Source organism: Callithrix jacchus, chromosome 5 (assembly GCF_049354715.1).
Source record: "Callithrix jacchus isolate 240 chromosome 5, calJac240_pri, whole genome shotgun sequence".
Classification (NCBI taxonomy): domain Eukaryota; kingdom Metazoa; phylum Chordata; class Mammalia; order Primates; family Cebidae; genus Callithrix; species Callithrix jacchus.
Genome location: NC_133506.1, coordinates 104339509 through 104356796, shown reverse-complemented (window position 1 = coordinate 104356796; position 17288 = coordinate 104339509). Strand labels below are relative to the sequence as shown.

At 40.3% G+C, this 17288-nt stretch overlaps 1 protein-coding gene across 1 annotated transcript in view; it reads right to left on the bottom strand.

Moving 5' to 3' along the window:
* Positions 1–17288, bottom strand: part of NUFIP2 (nuclear FMR1 interacting protein 2) — a 34189-nt gene that overhangs the window by 11149 nt on the left and 5752 nt on the right. The window contains exon 2 of the mRNA XM_002748226.7: positions 14510–16234. Coding sequence (XP_002748272.1) covers positions 14510–16234 — 1725 coding nt within the window. The remainder of the gene's footprint in view (positions 1–14509; positions 16235–17288) is intronic.

Below are 17288 nucleotides of genomic sequence, written 5' to 3'. Positions count from 1 at the left end.
CTCTAATTTTTATTTTTTTAAGGGACAGAACAAGTGGCACAAACAACTGCAGCCTGAAACTCCCTGGCTCAAGCTGTCCTCCCACCTCAGCCTCTCAAGTGCCTGGGACTACAGCCATATGCCACCACACCCAGCTTTTTTTCTTTTTTGGGGGGTAGAGACAGGGGTCTGTTGCCTAGGCTGGTATCTTAAACACTTGACCTCAAGTGATCCTGCCTCAGCCTCACCAAGTGCTGGGATTACAGGCGTGAGCCTGGCTCCTATAATTCTTAAGTGTCATCTAAATTATTATTATCTGAAATCAAACTGCCAGAATAATTTTGTCTTTACAAATTGTAAAGATATGCAAGAAGCATGCTACAGATAAAATACTTCTCATAACAGCTTATTATGATTTAAAAACACCAAGTACCGCTGGACGTGGTGGTTCGTGCCTGCAATTCCACCACTTTGGGAGGCTGGGGGCCAGATCATGAGGTCAGAAGATCAAGACCATCCTGGCTAACACGGTGAAACCCCATCTCTACTAAAAATACAAAAAATTAGCCAGGCATGGTGGCATGTGCCTGTATTCCCAGCTACTTGGGACTCAAAAAAGACAAAAAAACAAATAAAAAACCACCACGTATTTTATCCATTGACTCCTCAATGAGGTGCCCAAATTTTTTGAACAAAGCATTCATCAACTTTAACTAATTAAAATTGATTCTTAGTTTAATCATTCAGGCAAGTGGTTCTCACCTCTAAACCACACCTCTTGTTTTAACCTATAAGGACAAAACGCCAATCCACACCCATTATTAATGGCACACAATCCTCATTCATTCCAATGCCATTTAAAATGTCTACAATGTGCTTAGTTTAGCATCTTACAATAAGAAAACTATGTACATGTCCAAACTGTAGTGACGTACACAGAGAATGCAGTTAAAAACTCTACCTGTGATACATGAAAGCTTCAGGGGGCTATATATAGTCAACAGTAGTTAACTATTACAAAAGAACCAAAGAATTGGACCTTGAAAGGAAATATTCTACCTGGAGATTAAAACAAACCACTTAGGAATGAACTATACCAAACGTTAAGGATAAGCAGTCTTTCTGCGGTAATAAAACTATTATTTTGAAAGGACAAAAGATCATTTTACCCCGTTTAACTAATATGTGTGACAACATTCCAATGTAACAGCAACCAATTATAATTAAAGAAAAATAAAACTGAAATTCATTAAGATGGAATACATCTGGACTTGGGTTACAGTTAAGGCACAAATAATCCCTCTGAAGGACTAAAATAAGATACAGTTCTAAAATTATGATTTTCTTATTGTATGTGTATGGATAGGGACAGGGAATGGTAGAATCACAGACAAACTCTCCACTCCTTCAGCAAAAATCAAAACTGTGCCATTTGTAGAGATGGGGTCTTGCTAAGTTGCTCAGGCTGGTCTTTAACTCTTGGGCTCAAGCAATCCTCCCACCTCAGCCTCCCAAAGTGCTGGGATTATAGGCATGAGCCACCAAAGCTGGCAATTTTAAAAAATATTTTCTGCAGTACTCTCAGCTTTTTGAAAATTTGTCAGATTTGGATATTTGGATCAATGACTAATTCTGGATGAACAAGGTAATTATCCAGCTAAAATCCCATTCAAGATACCATAGTGATTCCCTGATTAAACCAAATCTGGGAGTACAGAACAACTGCCAATTGTCCAAGCTTAGTTGTATGGTATGGCCATAAAATCTCTGTGCAGACACCTATCCAGAGAAAGGCAGGAAAATTCCCTTTCTCCTGAGAGGTTTCAGAAGGGAAAGAAACTATAATCAATTTAATCTGGAAGGAAAAAAAAAGATGACGCTCCGGAATTCTAGTCACAGAAATCACAGTTATACCCCAAAATAATTTATTTCATTAGTTTCAAACAATAAGGAATAGTTAAAAGGTCTTTATTATCTTACAAATTACTTGATACTCATTTTGTCTACTGCAAAGATAAATCTATATTTAGTTGTTTGTTGAAAAAAAAAATTGGCAGGGTGTGGTGGCTCACACCTGTCATCCCAGTATTTCAGGATGTCAAGGCAGGAGGATCACTTGAGGGACCAGCCTGAGCAACACAGGGAGACCTTGTCTCTATTATTAGAAAATAAATTAAAAAGAAAAGAAAAAAAGAAGTTAATCAAACCTTTCATGTTAGCCCGCCTATGAGTAACATTTTCTTTTTTCTTCCTCACTGGAAACTCAACCTGTCCCTCTACTTTCCCCCCCTTTTGGAGAATACACTGCAGAGTCACAGTAACAATCACACTGCTTTAAAAATAAAGCAAACATACACATTTTAGAATACAGAAGACAAAACAATTAACTGCAAACATCCAATTTTTCTTTCTTTTTTATTTTAAAAATGGGGTTTCACCATGATGGCCAGGCTGGTCTCCTGACCTCAGGTGATCCACCCATCTCGGACTCCCAAAGTGCTAGGATTACAGGCATGAGCCACTGCACCCGGCCAAACACCCAATTTCTTTAACTAGTTGAAGATACTTCTTAACCTCAGCTTAAGGTTTTACTCAAATATTATACATTTTTAAATGATTTATGGTAAGAAAACTTTATTACCCTTAAACGTGAGCTCTAGAGCAATGAATTATCAAATGGAAATAGAAATAGGGATGTATGATGTAGCTGTAAAACTAGCCATGAAGCAAGTAGCTTCTAACCAAGAAATAAATCAACATAGGCCAGGCACGGTGGTTCATGTCTGTAATCCCAGCACTTGGGGAGGCTGAGGTGGGTGGATTACAAGGTCAGGAGCTTGAGACCAGCCTGACAACATGGTGAAACCACATCTCTACTAAAAATACAAAAATTAGCCAGGTGTGGTGGTGTGCACCAGCTACTTGGGAGGCTGAGGCAGGAGAACACTTGAACCCAGGATGCAGAGGTTGCAGTGAGCCGAGGTGGGGCCACTGCACTCCAGCCTGGGCAACAAGACTGAAACTGCCAAGACAGACACTACAGACATGACAGGAAGGAAGGGAGGGAGGGAGGGAGGGAGGGAGGGAGGGAGGGAGGGAGGGAAGAATAGCATGTTTTCAAGTAATTCTGAATTAAGGTACTTAGAAGTCACTACCCTTTTCAGTAGGCCCCTTAATGGTCAGCCTGAGCAACAGAGTGAGATTCCACCTCAAAAAAAAAGAAAGGAAAGGAAAGGAAAGGAAAGGAGAAAGGAGAAAGGAAAGGAAAGGAAAGAAACAAAGAAATCAGCAATACCCGAAATGCTGAACTAAGAAGTGAATGCAATTTCCCTTCCTGTTACTTAATATTAATTGACTACTAGCAACTTCATTTCCTTGATCAAAATTATTAAGTTTCCACAAAACTCAAACAAGGTTAGGATCAGAAAGCAAAAATGAATCAATTAGCATGTGCATGATTAACCTTAACAAAACTAACAAAAAACGACATCATGGATAGAGCTGACATTACATTTTGTCCTCTTTTAGATTACGAAAGTCTCAACTCAGATCTTGAATATGAAATGTGTTCATTTGTGTAATTTAATGTTTTGACTATTCTGGGAAACAGAACAAGTTAATAGTATAAAGAAGGCAATTCCAACTATACAAAATCATCATACACATACAAGTTGAGTACCCCTTATCTGAAATGCTTGGGACAAGAAATGTTTTTGATTTTGGAATGTTTCCATTACACTGTCAGACAAGAAACATTTCCTTTTTGAGTAACATGTCAGTATTGAAAAAATTTTGGATCTTAGATTTTCAGATTTGGGATACTCAACCTCAGTAGCTGATTTTTCTTTGTTTTGGGACGGAGTCTCGCTCTGTCACCCAGGCTGGAGAGCAGTGGCACGAACTCAGCTCACTGCAACCTCTGCTTCCTGGGTTCAAGTGATTCTCCTGCCTCAGCCTCCCAAATAGCAGGGATTACAGGTGCATGCCACCATGCCTAGCTAACTTTTTTTTTTTTTTTTTTTTGAGACAGTCCTGCTGTCACCCAGGCTGGAGTGCAATGGTGAGATCTCGGCTCACTGCAACCTCCACCTCCCAGGTTTAAGGAATTCTCCTGCCTCAGCCTCCCAAGTAGCTGGGATTACAGGCATGTGCCATCACATCCAGCTAGTTTTTTGTATTTTTGTAGATATGGGGTTTCATCATGTTGGCCAGGCTGGTCTTGAACTCCTGACCTCAGGTGATCTACCCACTTCGGCCTCCCAAAGTGTTGGGATTACAGGCATGAGCCACTGCACCCAGCCTTTGAAGTCTTAAGCCTAGTATATATATATGCTAACAGAACTGGACAAGATTACCCAGGGAAACTGATATAACATGAAAAGGGAACTCAAGGAACAACATCTGAGAAACAGAGAATGACCCAGAAGGGTTATAATGAGGGTATAGGATATAAGAGTGGGAACAGTCAAAGAAATTCAAACTAAGGAATTTACAGAAACAGTGTTCAAGTCTGGTAAATCTTAACCAAAGGTAAGACATTTTCAACTTTTTAAGTCATCTCTTTTTCTCTAACCCAATGTCACCGTCCTAGCTCTAGTAGTATTATCTTATGAACATTTACACAGTTGCTTTTCAACTGACCTCTTTTGCCATTACTCAGGCTTCACATTATGTCTTCTACAACCTGGCTAACTATTCCTTCTCTTTAAAAATAGAATCTGAAGCCGGATGCGGTGGCTCACGCCTGTAATCCCAGCACTTTGGGAGGCTGAGGCGGGTGGATCACGAGGTCAAGAGATCGAGACCATCCTGGTCAACATGGTGAAACCCCGTCTCTACTCAAAATACAAAAAATTAGCTGGGCATGGTGGCACGTGCCTGTAATCCCAGCTACTTAGGAGGCTGAGGCAGGAGAATTGCCTGAACCCAGGAAGCGGAGGTTGCGGTGAGCCAAGATCGCGCCATTATACTCCAGCCTGGGTAACAAGAGCGAAACTCCGTCTCAAAAAAAAAAAAAAACCAGAATCTGAAAGTGACCACACTGCTCAAAACTTTTCAGTGGATTCTCACTGCCTATAGAAAAAGCTAGTAGCACTGTGAAACTGAATTTGTGTCTCCTAGCACTTGACACAGTAGCTAGTACATCAAGAGACAAATTAGATGACTAAGTTAAAGGACTTTAAACTTGTACCATTCACCTTCCTTTAAACAAAATGAATGGCTGGCAATCTGCAAACACTGATCTCCTCCACCTAAGGTAATCTTACTCTCCTTGCAAAATAAACAGTCTAATGTCCACTTCTTTTTGGAATCCTGACTACCCTTCCTTTACCCTGCCCCCGCCTTAGGGGTTCCAACTGCATTTGGCACAACCTCAGCTCATGGCAACCTCCATCTCCCAAGCAATTCTCCTGCCTCAGCCTCCCGAGTAGTTGGAATTACAGGCATGTGCCACCACATCCGTCTAATTTTGTATTTTTAGTAGAGACGGGGTTTCTCTATGTTGGTCAAGCTGGTCTCAAACTCCCAACGACTTCAGGTGATCTGTACGCCTCAGCCTCCCAAGGTGCTGGGATTATAGGCGTGAGCCACTGTGCCCAGCCTAATTTTTGTGTGTGTGTGTATATATATATATATATATATATATTTTTTTTTTTTTTTTTTAAGGAGAGATGGGGGTTTCACCCTGTTGCCCAGGCTGGTCTCTAACTCCTAATCTCAAATGATATGCCCTCCTTGGCCTCCCAAAGTGCTGTGATTATAGGTGTGAGACACTATGCCCAGCCAACAATGGTAGTATATTTCTTTCCATATGTTTCCCTATTAGACCAAGTTTCTTAATTAACATAAACCCTCACCTTTCATCTATTTAACACTACTGCTTCCCACAGTGCTTCAATAAGTACATACTGTTTTGAATAAATACTATTCATAAATCATCCAGGAAGTAATAATATAACTATAAACAGTACCAGGTAGACCCATTTGGCATTGCTCACACTCAAATTCTTTTGACCTACAAAAACAGCAATTTTATATGGTCAAACCAAACAACATACGGCATTTAATTATTAAATCCCTCAAAGAAAAAGACTGAAGCTAATAGGGCTAAAGCCAACTTGAAGCTTATTTTTTGCATTTAAAATTGAATGATACTATTGTCTCAGCTAAAAGAACATGTTTGTTTTTTTTTTTGAGATGGGAGTCTTGCTCTGATGCCCAGGCCTAGAGTGCAGCAGCACAATCTTGGTTTACTGCAAACCTCTGCCTTCCAGGTTCAAGAGATTCTCCTGCCTAAGCCTCTGGAGTAGCTGGGCAGCATGCACCACCACGCCTGGCCAGGCTGGTCTCGAACTCTTGACCTCAGGTGATCCTCCCAAAGTGCTGGGATTACAGGCATGAGCTACCATGCCTGGACCTAGAACATCTTTTAAAAAATAAAATGGTTCCCCCAGATAATAAAGAATAAATCAAATATAATGCCAAACAAACTGACTCCCACAACTGAGAACTCCCAAATCAATTTATCACTAATCATGCCTTCCAATCCTTTATTAAGCATTTTAGATCAAATCCTGTAAAATTTTGCAAGGGTGGTGACATGGTAAATCAAAATTCTGCTTTTCCTCTTCTAATTCAGATTTGCCCATCTTTTGAATGATAACAGGCTATTACACCATGTTTTTTTGTGCTGCGATTCTGATTTCCTTTTTCTCAATCAGTCTACCATACTTGCGTATTCTTTTACAAAGAAGCTTGTCAGAAATTTCTACCACCTTTTACTTTTTCAGTGTGACAATACCCAGAGAGAAATATAGCATATTTTCAGGCCAGGCGCACAGTGGGTCACGCCTATAATCTCAGCACTTTGGGAGGCCAAGGTAGACAGATCACCTGAGGTCAGGAGTTTGAGACAAGCCTGATCAACATGGTGAAACCCTGCCTCTAATAAAAACACAAAATTAATTAAGTGTGGTAGTGCATGCCTGTAATCCCAGCTACTCAGGAGGCTGAGGCAGGAGAATCACTTGAACCCAGGAGGCAGAGGTTGCAGAGAGCTGAGATCAGGCCATTGTACTCCAGCCTGGGCAACAAGACAAACTCTGCCTAAAAAAAAAAGAAAGAAAGAAAGTAAAAAAGAAATATCGTATGTTTTTAAGAAATTCTAAATTAAGGTACTTAGAAGCCACTACCTTGATACCTTTTGAGATAAGAGGGAAAAAAAATAAATAAATAAGCCACTACCTTTTCAGCAGGCTCTTAATGAATTCTTCTCTTAAGTTACAACAAACCACGATAAGCATAATTATCCAGACTACCCCTAAATAGAAACTCGGACATTAAGTTGTTTTTGTTATTTTTCTTTTTTACTACTCTACTTCTTCTAATCCCATGTACTTTTTAAGAGTAAAATATGGGGCCAGGCGTGGTGGCTCACGCCTGTAATCCCAGCACTTTGGGAGGCCGAGGCGGGTGGATCACGAGGTCAAGAGATCGAGGCCATCCTGGTTAACATGGTGAAAAGCCGTCTCTACTAAAAATACAAAAAATTAACTGGGCATGGTGGCACATGCCTGTAATCCCAGCTACTTAGGAGGCTGAGGCAGGAGAATTGCCTGAACCCAGGAGGCGGAGGTTGCAGTGAGCCGAGATCAAGCCATTGTACTCCAGCCTGGGTAACAAGAGTGAAACTCCGTCTCAAAAAAAAGTAAAACATAAAATTCAATTTGCTTGGAATGAAACTGCTACTACTATGACAGTAATAAACAAGTTCTGCTTTTGCTACTACCATTATAATAATAGCGTCTGCTCTTCTGACAGCATGGATGGTTATTTGCCTCTCGCTTATGACTTAAGCTAGTGAAATCTGGAAGTTAAATTTTAAGTTCCATAAATTCCTTACAAGTGACCTTTCAGACCAATATCAAGGTGAATTTATTATTATTGTATTCATAAAGCAGACATAATGAAACATCGAGCAGCCAGTATGGGTGCCAAACAGCCAGTATGAGTTCTCTCACTGAGAGAAAGGGGACCTTATACCGTATCAGGAATTGTTATATTCATTTGTATATGTCGCACATTATTATATCCCAATAAACAGGGATCCTTTCCAAATCTAGGGAATACAACCACGGCTAAAACCAAAGCGAAGTTTCTTAAAACTGTTAAATTTGCAGGCGCACATTAATAAGACTATTAGACAGACAGCTGAGATGTCACAGGCATTCATGAAGCAACTGCAATAAAATGCAGTAAACATAGGCTGGGTGTGGTGGCTCATGCCTGTAATCCAAGCACTTTGGAGGCCAAGGCAGGTGGATCACCTAAGGTCAGGAGTTCAAGACCAGCCTGACCAACATGGTGAAACCCCATCTTTAAAAACAAAAAATGCAGTAAACATGAAAATACTTACTAGCATTGTGTTTAGCAGAGGAAATTTAATACTCAGATCCTTCTGTGAACAAATGTCCAAACTGTAAACCTAGACCCTGTCAATTTTATGGATTAATCTTAATTTGTCTCTTCATATCCTATTTCCCAAATCTTGTTGATGTAATCTCATCTGTTCCCTTATGCTCCTTCCCTAGCTAAAAACTTTTTTAGAAAATAAACTATTTTTTAAAATTCAGATCATTTACATGGTTGAAAACACAAAGCACAAGATCTTTATTATTATACCACTGCCTGTACTATCCTCTAGTCACCAGAAAAATGGCTTCCAGTCTACCCAAATTGGTACCATTATTAATCTACCTCAACACACATCTGTAAGAAATTGCTTAACACCAACTCAGTTTTTTTTTTTTTTGAGACAGGGTCTCACTCTGTTGCACAAACTTGAGTCTAGCAGCATGATTACGGCTCACTAAAGCCTTGATGTCTCAGGCTTGGTGATACCCTCTCCATCTCAGCCTCCACATGCTACAATGCCCAGCTAATGCTTAAAATTTTTTTGTAGAGATTGGGACTGTAGAGATCTCAAACTCCTGGGCTCAAGCAATCCTCCTGCCTCAGCCTTCCAAAATGCTAGGATTACAGGTGAGAGCCACAGACTACTCTTATTTTTGTTTTGTTTTTTTTTTAAGACACGGTTTCACTATATTGGCCAGGTTGGTCTTGAACTCCTGACTGACCTCAGGTGATCTGCCCGCCTTGGCCTCCCAAAGTGCTGAGATTACAGGCGTGAGCCACTGCGCCCGGCTATTTTTGTTAAGATGAAGTCTTGCCCTGTCTCCTAGGCTGGTCTCAAACTCCTGACCTCAGGTGATCCACTCGCCTCAGCCTCCCAAAAGTTCTGGGATTACAGTTGTGAGCCACATGCCTGGCCCGCAGCCTATTTTTAAATGAATAGTCCAAAATGTCAGCATTTCAAATGCTTCATATCCTCCAGTGCATAATAGCCACGCAAAACAGATCAACCCAGTTTAAATTACCACTTTGACTAAACACACAACTCATATCAATTATTATTTCAAAAGACTTGTCTTCAAAAGACTTTCAACCATTTCAAAATCAAGTTTATCTCAAAAAGTTAGGACCTAGTGTTCAAAGTTTTTGAAGTCAAGTCAAAGAATCAGAGTCTTGCTAAGCATTCTGAGATAACTACTTTGAAGGAGGCACAGTTGTATGTTCCACTTATGTATACCAAGAGCTGTCACTAGCCAGGCATGGTGGCTCATGCCTGTAATCTCAAAACTTAAGGAGGCTGAGGCAGAGGCAGAAGGATGGCTCAAGGGCAGGAATTCCAGACCAGCCCAGACAACATGGGTAGTGGTGCATACCTACAGTCCCAGCTACTCAGGAGGCTGAGTTGGAGGGATTCCTTAAGCCCAGGAGTTCGAGGGTGCAGTGAGCTAGGATGGCACTACTGCATTCCAGCCTGAGTCACAAGGTAAGATAGTCTCTTAAAAAAAGAACCAACACAGCCAGGTGTGGTGCCTCACGCCTATAATCCCAGAGCTTTGGGAGGCCGAGGTGGGCAGATCACTTCAGGTCAGGAGTTTGTGACAAGAGTCGCCAACATGGTAAAACCCCGTCTCTACTAAAAATACAAAAATTAGGCCAGGCACAGTGGCTCATAACTGTAATCCCAGCACTTTCAGAGGCAGAGATGGGTGGATCACTTGAGGTCAAGCGTTCAAGACCAGCCTGGCCTACATGGCAAAACCCAGTCTCAACTAAAAATACACTTGAACCTGGGAGGCAGACGTTACAGTGACCCGAAATTGCACCACTGCACCCTAGCCTGGGTGGCAGAGCAAGACTCCGTCGAAAAGAAAAGAGAAAAGAGAAAGGGGAGGGGAGAATAGGGAAAGGGAGGGGAGGGAAAAGGAGAGAAGGGGAGGAAGGAAGGAAAGAAAGGAAGAAAAGTTTGGAAGGCTGAGGCAGGTGGATCCCTTGAGGCCAGGAGTTCGAGACCAGCCTAAGTAAAATACTGAGACACCATTACTATTTTTAAAAAATACAAAAATTAGCCGGTCATTTCGGTGCACACCTGTGGTCCCAGCTACTCAAGAGGCTGAGGCAGGAGGATCACTTGAGCCCTGGAGTTCAAGGCTACAGTGAGCTATGACCACACCACTGCACTCCAGCCTCAAGACCCTGTCTCAAAAAAAAAAGAAAAGGAAGAAAATTTAATCGTGTAACACATATCAAAAGAGGTCAGGCACGGTGGCACACACCTGTAGTACTAGCTACTCAGGAGGCTGAGGAGGGAGGAGAGCTTGAGACCAGTTCCAGGCTGCAATGAGCTATGATAGCGGCACTGTACTCCAGCCTCGGTGACAGAGTGAGAGACTGTCTCTTAAAAAAAAAAAAAAAAAAAAAAAAAAACTCTCAAAAAAGAAAAAAAAAAAGTCTAAAAGAAAAATCCCAAGAATTAGAATTCACACATTTACGCTCTTTTGTATCTTCACTTCATACCCTCAGTTGTACTTAACACTCAAATTTTTAAAAATACATAGTATGTTTAAGGTTCCAAGTAACTGTAATCTAAAAAGTTCCTGTATTAAAAAACCCTTGACAGAAGCTGCCACCATGCCCTTGCACTTCCCAGCCACCAAAACATTGAGTCAAACAAACACGTTTCTTTGCCGGGCACGCAGAGTGGCTCACGCCTGTAATCCCAACACTTTGGCAGGCCAAGGTGGGCAGATCACAAAGTCAGGAGTTCAAGACCAGCCTGGCCAACACGGTGAAACACTGTCTCTATTAAAAATACAAAAATTAGCTGGGGGTGGTGGCGCACACCTGTAATCCCAGCTACTCAGGAGGCTGAGGCAGGAGAATCGCTTAAACCTGGGAGGCGAAGGTTGCAGTGAGTGAAGGTCTCACCACTGTATTCTAGCCTGGGTGACAGAGCGAGACTGTCTCAAAAAAACAAACAAAAACACCTTATATAAATTAAAACAAATACATAGTGCACCATTCCTAAAGAAGTGACATAATGCACCCTCTTACCCACTAGTTCCAAATTAAGTTGCTGAGGGGCTTATTTTTGAAATTAGGAGAAAGGCAGAGAACTTCCAATTTTAAGCCTAATTTCAACTCACTTAGAGATTACTACTAATATCTGAAGAACTACACTAAAACACTAACAACACAGATGTTCTTAAAGGATATTCCAGTAAGCCCAACTGATTATTTCTTCTTTTAGAGTTTAACTTAAAAAAAAAAAAAAAAAAGGCCTTCACTTACAAAGACCTTCAAATTTAATTCAAGTAAAGAAAAATGAGTGGGCCAATAGACCACTAATGGACCAATCAACATATGGCAGGAATTCAAAGAACTTGCTACTTTGGAACCTAACTGAACTGAATATTATTTATTGTTTGGGGGGGAAAAACATTGATGCCAATCTGATTAATCTCCAGTCATGTCCTAATAGAAAACTCAAGATGATGCACTTTACCTAAAGCAAATTTTTTCATTAACACCAGCAAAACCAAATATAACTGCACTTATATAGGGGTATTCAGCTCATCTAAATATCACTGATTTAATCTTTAGTTAGCCCATGGATAGGGAAAATACATACAGAGTAAATCTAAGTTAACATTACCATTTAAAAATAATCCGCAATTCACATAATGGAAATTGTACATAAAACTACTCAGAGACCCTGTCTCAAAAAAAAAAAAGGGGGATATATTCCATTAGGTGACTGTTTAGTAGTTTTATGTCACCTAATAGAATATAACCTACGTTTTGTTTTTTTTTTGAGACAGAGTCTCTGTTGTCCAGGCTTGAGTATAGTGGTGCAATCATAGCTCACTGTAGACTTGCCTCCCAGGCACAAGTGATCCTCCCTCCTAAGGCATACCAAGTAGCTGGGACCACATGTCGTTGCCCAAGCTGGCAACTCCTGAGCTCAACCTCCACCTCCCAAAGTGTTAGGATTACAGGCATGAGCCACCACATCTGGCCTGCCACAACTTTTTTGGAGGTGGTAAGAGAACATAACACAACCAGATATCCTCTCAGGTTTACACAATGATCATCAGTACAATACTTTGGTAAACAATTTCTCATATAGTCTCCACAGGGCAGATGGCACAGAATACCAAAAAACCCAACTCTCCTGGCACAGACTAATATATAATACATGTCTTAAAAAACTAAGCATTTCTCGTTTTGCCCTAACTTTCCTAAAAACAATCAATTCCTGTATTTACCTCCAAAGAGCAGAGCTGGAGAACAAGTGAAATCAGGTAAATTTTGTGAGGATTCCTGTTCTTAAACTTCCATTAAGCAATTCTACTACTTACTTCCATTTTTAAGGAAGAAAAATGATATTAAAAGGACATCTTTTTATTATAATAAATGTCTTCCAACTTGCAGATAAGGAAGGAAAGGTATTCAGACTCGGAAATTTGCTTAAAAGTCACATAAATCGCTTTGTTATTAATCTCTGAGGCAATGATTTCTTCCACGGAATATATGGTAACCTCATTCCCACAATCTGGTATGTTCCCCCTTTCCTGAAGTTTCAAGTCACTGACTAAATGAGCCACTGTTAAAATGGGAAAGTGCACTATGTACTAAGTGTGTACATGCATGAATGGAGTATAGATTTATGTTAAGGGAGGAAGATGTAGGAAGGAATGGGAAGACTGAAACCCACTGTTCTCAAAAGCAAAAGAATATAAACATCATTCACTAAACTTCATTATTTGCTCTAAGGATTTAGATTACAGTTATGCCATACAGCAGATTTTTCTTTAAGACATAATCCACATTCTAATAGCTATTAGCATGAGGCCAGATGCTGTGATTCACACCTGTAATCCCTATTCAGGCCGAGGTGGGTGGATCACCTGAGGTCAGGAGTTTGAGATCAGCCTGGCCAACATGGTGAAACCCCATCTTTACTAAAAATACAAAAATCAGCAAGGCATGGTGGCAGGCACCTGAAATTCCAGCTACGCTGGAGGCTGAGGCAGGAGAATCGCTTGAACCTGGGAGGCAGAGGCTGCAATGAGCCAAGATCACACCACTGCATTCCAGCCTGGGAGACAAGAGGGACACTCCATCTTTTAAAAAAAAAAAAAAAAAAAAAACTTATTAGCATGAAACTTGAAAAATACCTGCTTCCCTTTAAATTAGGGCTTTGGGGCTATGAAAAGGAGTCTCCCAAGAGCCTGGTCTCAACCATCCTAATCATACTTGCCATTGTAATTTGTCTAATTTTCCAGTTACAAACTGGCATCCATTACTCCTTTTAAGACTTTTCAGACTCCTCTTAAAAACACTGCTTCTACTCATTTTAAGCAAATTAGAATTATTAAATGAGCTCACTAACAAAGCAGCATATGATATAGAAAGCAAAGGAGAGGCGGGGTGTGATGGCTCAAGCCTATAATCCCAGCACTCTGGGAGGCCAAGGCAGGGGTGGATCACTTGAGGTCAGGAGTTCAAGACCAGCCTGGCCAACACGGTGAAACCCGTCTCTACTAAAAATACAAAAATTAGCTTAGCATGGTAGCGCATGCCTGTAATCCAAGCTACTGAGGAGGCTGATGCAGAAGAATTACTTGAACCCAAGAGGCAGAGGTTGCAGTTAGCCGAGATTGTACCACTGCACTCCAACCTGGACAAGAGAGACAGAGTCTCTCTTTTTATATATATATATAAAAAAATATATAAATATTTATATATATATATATAAAATATATAAGTATTTATATATATATATATAAATACACACACACACACACACACACAAAAAAAAAATAAAAGCAAAGGAAGGGTAATATGTTTAGAAAAATTTTTTTTCAGGCACCTTTAAGCAAGTACTCCTCACCTCTATTCTTTGAACCAGGTAGGTCAATTATGTTTATATTTTTAAAAATCCTTTTGAACATTCCTTCTAAACTTTAATCAAACTAGTTCCAAAGATCCTGAATTAAGTTTGATGCTAGCTGCTTATCCACATTGTCATTCTCAACTAAATTCTACTAAAATACTCTTATAAACAATATACTAAATTGTCCAACAAAATTCTTTGTATAGGAAACAAATGATTTACCTTTAGTGTGATATACAATAGCAGCCCTCAGGTCAAAAGAACCCCAGCTATCATTCCTTTCTAGGCCTCTCTGGTATTTCTGTTCTTTGGCGGAGCCTAACAAAGTGTTCGTAGGAGAGGCCAGAGGATTTTGATTTTCTATCTCGTAGTCCTTTGAGAGAAACACTAAAGCACCTTGACTACTGGTGTCTGCTTTCTGCAGGTCACCTATATGACTGGGTTCCAAGGATAAGGCTCCACTCTCACTAGTAGTCCCAGATTTTAGAATGCTACCCAGAACTTGAGGACTAGTCCGTTTCTCCAGCTCATAAGCCTTGGGAAACACAGGATGCTCAGTTCCTGAGGGAATTATTTCAGCACCCTGTGAAACCAAAGTGGCAGGATATTCTCCTTGAAATGTCACCTCCATCACTTTATGCTCTGATGACTTCCCAATAACAGTCTCAGGGCCAGCACTGGGCTCATTTATGAATGATAAACCCCACTGATTCTGGAAGATATCCCCCAGGTTTTGCTGATCTGTCTGAGAGGGCAGATCCACTTGTGCTGTGCTCAACAGCACAGTTTGCATATTTGAAGGGTAGATAAAAAGGCTAGTCTTAATTTGTTCAACAGCTGCTGAAGTTAGACTCATGTCCTGGAGAACTGAATCTGTCCCAGAAGAGATGGGTGTTAGAGTATTAGCAGCAGTAGTTAGCAGTGGCTGACCCCCTGGAGGATAAACATTTGTATCAGTCCCTGCTAAAACAGGCCCATTAGAAAAGTTGGCAGAAGTAACAGATTTCAGCGCTGACATAGGGACCTGGGATATGCGACTTGATGATTGGGTCTGAGTTTCCCCAGTAGATGACGAAGATGATGAAGATGAAGTTGGTGACACAGAAGAAATCTGTATAGTTTTGTTGAGGTTTTCCTTAACTTTGCTTGCATAACTTATTTTAGGAACTATTTTAGCACTGCTATTGTCCACTGGAAACACTGGGGGTGGTTTAAATAGGGTCCATGAGTCCTCTTTGGAAGCAACAGCTGAAGCATGCTTTCCTTTGGGCCGATCATCAAACTTTTTGCTGTTCATACCAGGCTTACTTTCTGAGCTTTTCCGAAGCATATCACCGACAGCAGGTTTTCCTCGACTTGTTCCTCCAGGCCCAGTTTCATACTTCCAAATGGGCTTTGAACCATCTACTCGATTTCCCTTTTGTTCACTATAGTCAGGCTTGAAAGTTTCAAGTCCCTGTTTTAAGGTTGGGACACTGGTCTCTTGTTGCATTATTTTGTCCTGCACTATATTAAGGTTTTCACAACCCTTGGCACTATTGCGCCTAGCTTTCCTTTTTTTAGGAGTTGTATATCCGCTCTCAGATCCACTACCATCATTATCTGCTCCTTTACCCATATAACCATTAGTAATGTAGCCAGAATTATTTGTTACCACACCATTTGGAATTGCTATAGTATCAGACTTATCTACAGATTGGTTCTCTCCAGATTTATTTTCATAAGACTTCCCATTCTTTTTGTCCATACTGCTTTTCTGAATGAAATTCTTGGTTTTAATTCCTGCTTTCCCAAAGGTGTTAGCCTTTACAGTCTGCTTCAGGCTAGTGTCTACAACTTGCTGGTTGCCATTGAAGACCCTGGAAATAGGGTTGGTGGCTTCATCAGAACTCGGGTTCTTTAAAGATATTTCTCTTTCTCCAGCATTACCGTTTAGTTCACCATAGCCTAGGGAAGGAAAAAAAAGTTTTGTTTTTTGTTTTAATCATGACATGTAAATTACACCAATACCTAACATTTAAGAACTGTTTATTTACTGTATACTAAATAGACACTATGCCATGAGATGTAACTTTTTATTATTTCACATCTCTATGAGAAGACACTTGCCAGCCCCATTTTACAGACTATCTACTGCTAAGCAAAGCAAGAGGTAGAACTGAGCCAAGATTCAAACCAAAGTCTGAAGCCAGAGAAAACATGACCTCTTAAGCAGTATGCCAAATACCTCTCATCTAACAGAATCAATCTACCCATCACTCTCACAAGGGTGTTATAAAATTTTCTTTACAATTCAGAGCATAGATACCCTCTGGCCAAAAATAAAGTTTTACTGAAACAGTAATCATTACAAGGAAATTAAAGATTTCATTTCTACAAAACCATAAATAGCTGGTAGCCACTATCAGCAACTTCCAATGCATCTATCAAACATCTAATACTTGTGAACTTTTTCTAAAGTAGTCTTAAATTTCATTTTGACATTTCCCAGATACTAGATCACACTGTGAATACGTGATCTATGTACCAATGTTTCTAATCATTTTAAAACGTATTTTCTTTTTTTTTTGAGATGGAGTTTCGCTCTTGTTACCCAGGCTGGAGTGCAATGGCACGTAAAACATATTTTCTTCATTTTACATTTAGATAAACAGATTTTCAGAAAGATGAAGTAACTTGCTCAAGTCAAAGTGGCAGAACTGAAAATCTGACCTCCAGTCTATCTGCAATCCATGGTCTCCTACCACTAAGCAATACTGCCTTGACTCAAAATATGCAATGAGAAAATTTTACTAACAAAATCATAATAAAAGCATCTAATTTTTTAGTGTTATGGTATTCAGCTTTAATTAAAAACCTTCAACTGTGCACTGGCTCATGTCTGTAATCCTAGCACTCTAAGGCAGGCAAACTGCTTGATTTCAGGAGTTCAAGACCAGCCTGGGCAACGTGGAGAAACCCTGTCTCTACTAAAAAATACAAAAACTAGTTGGGCATGGTG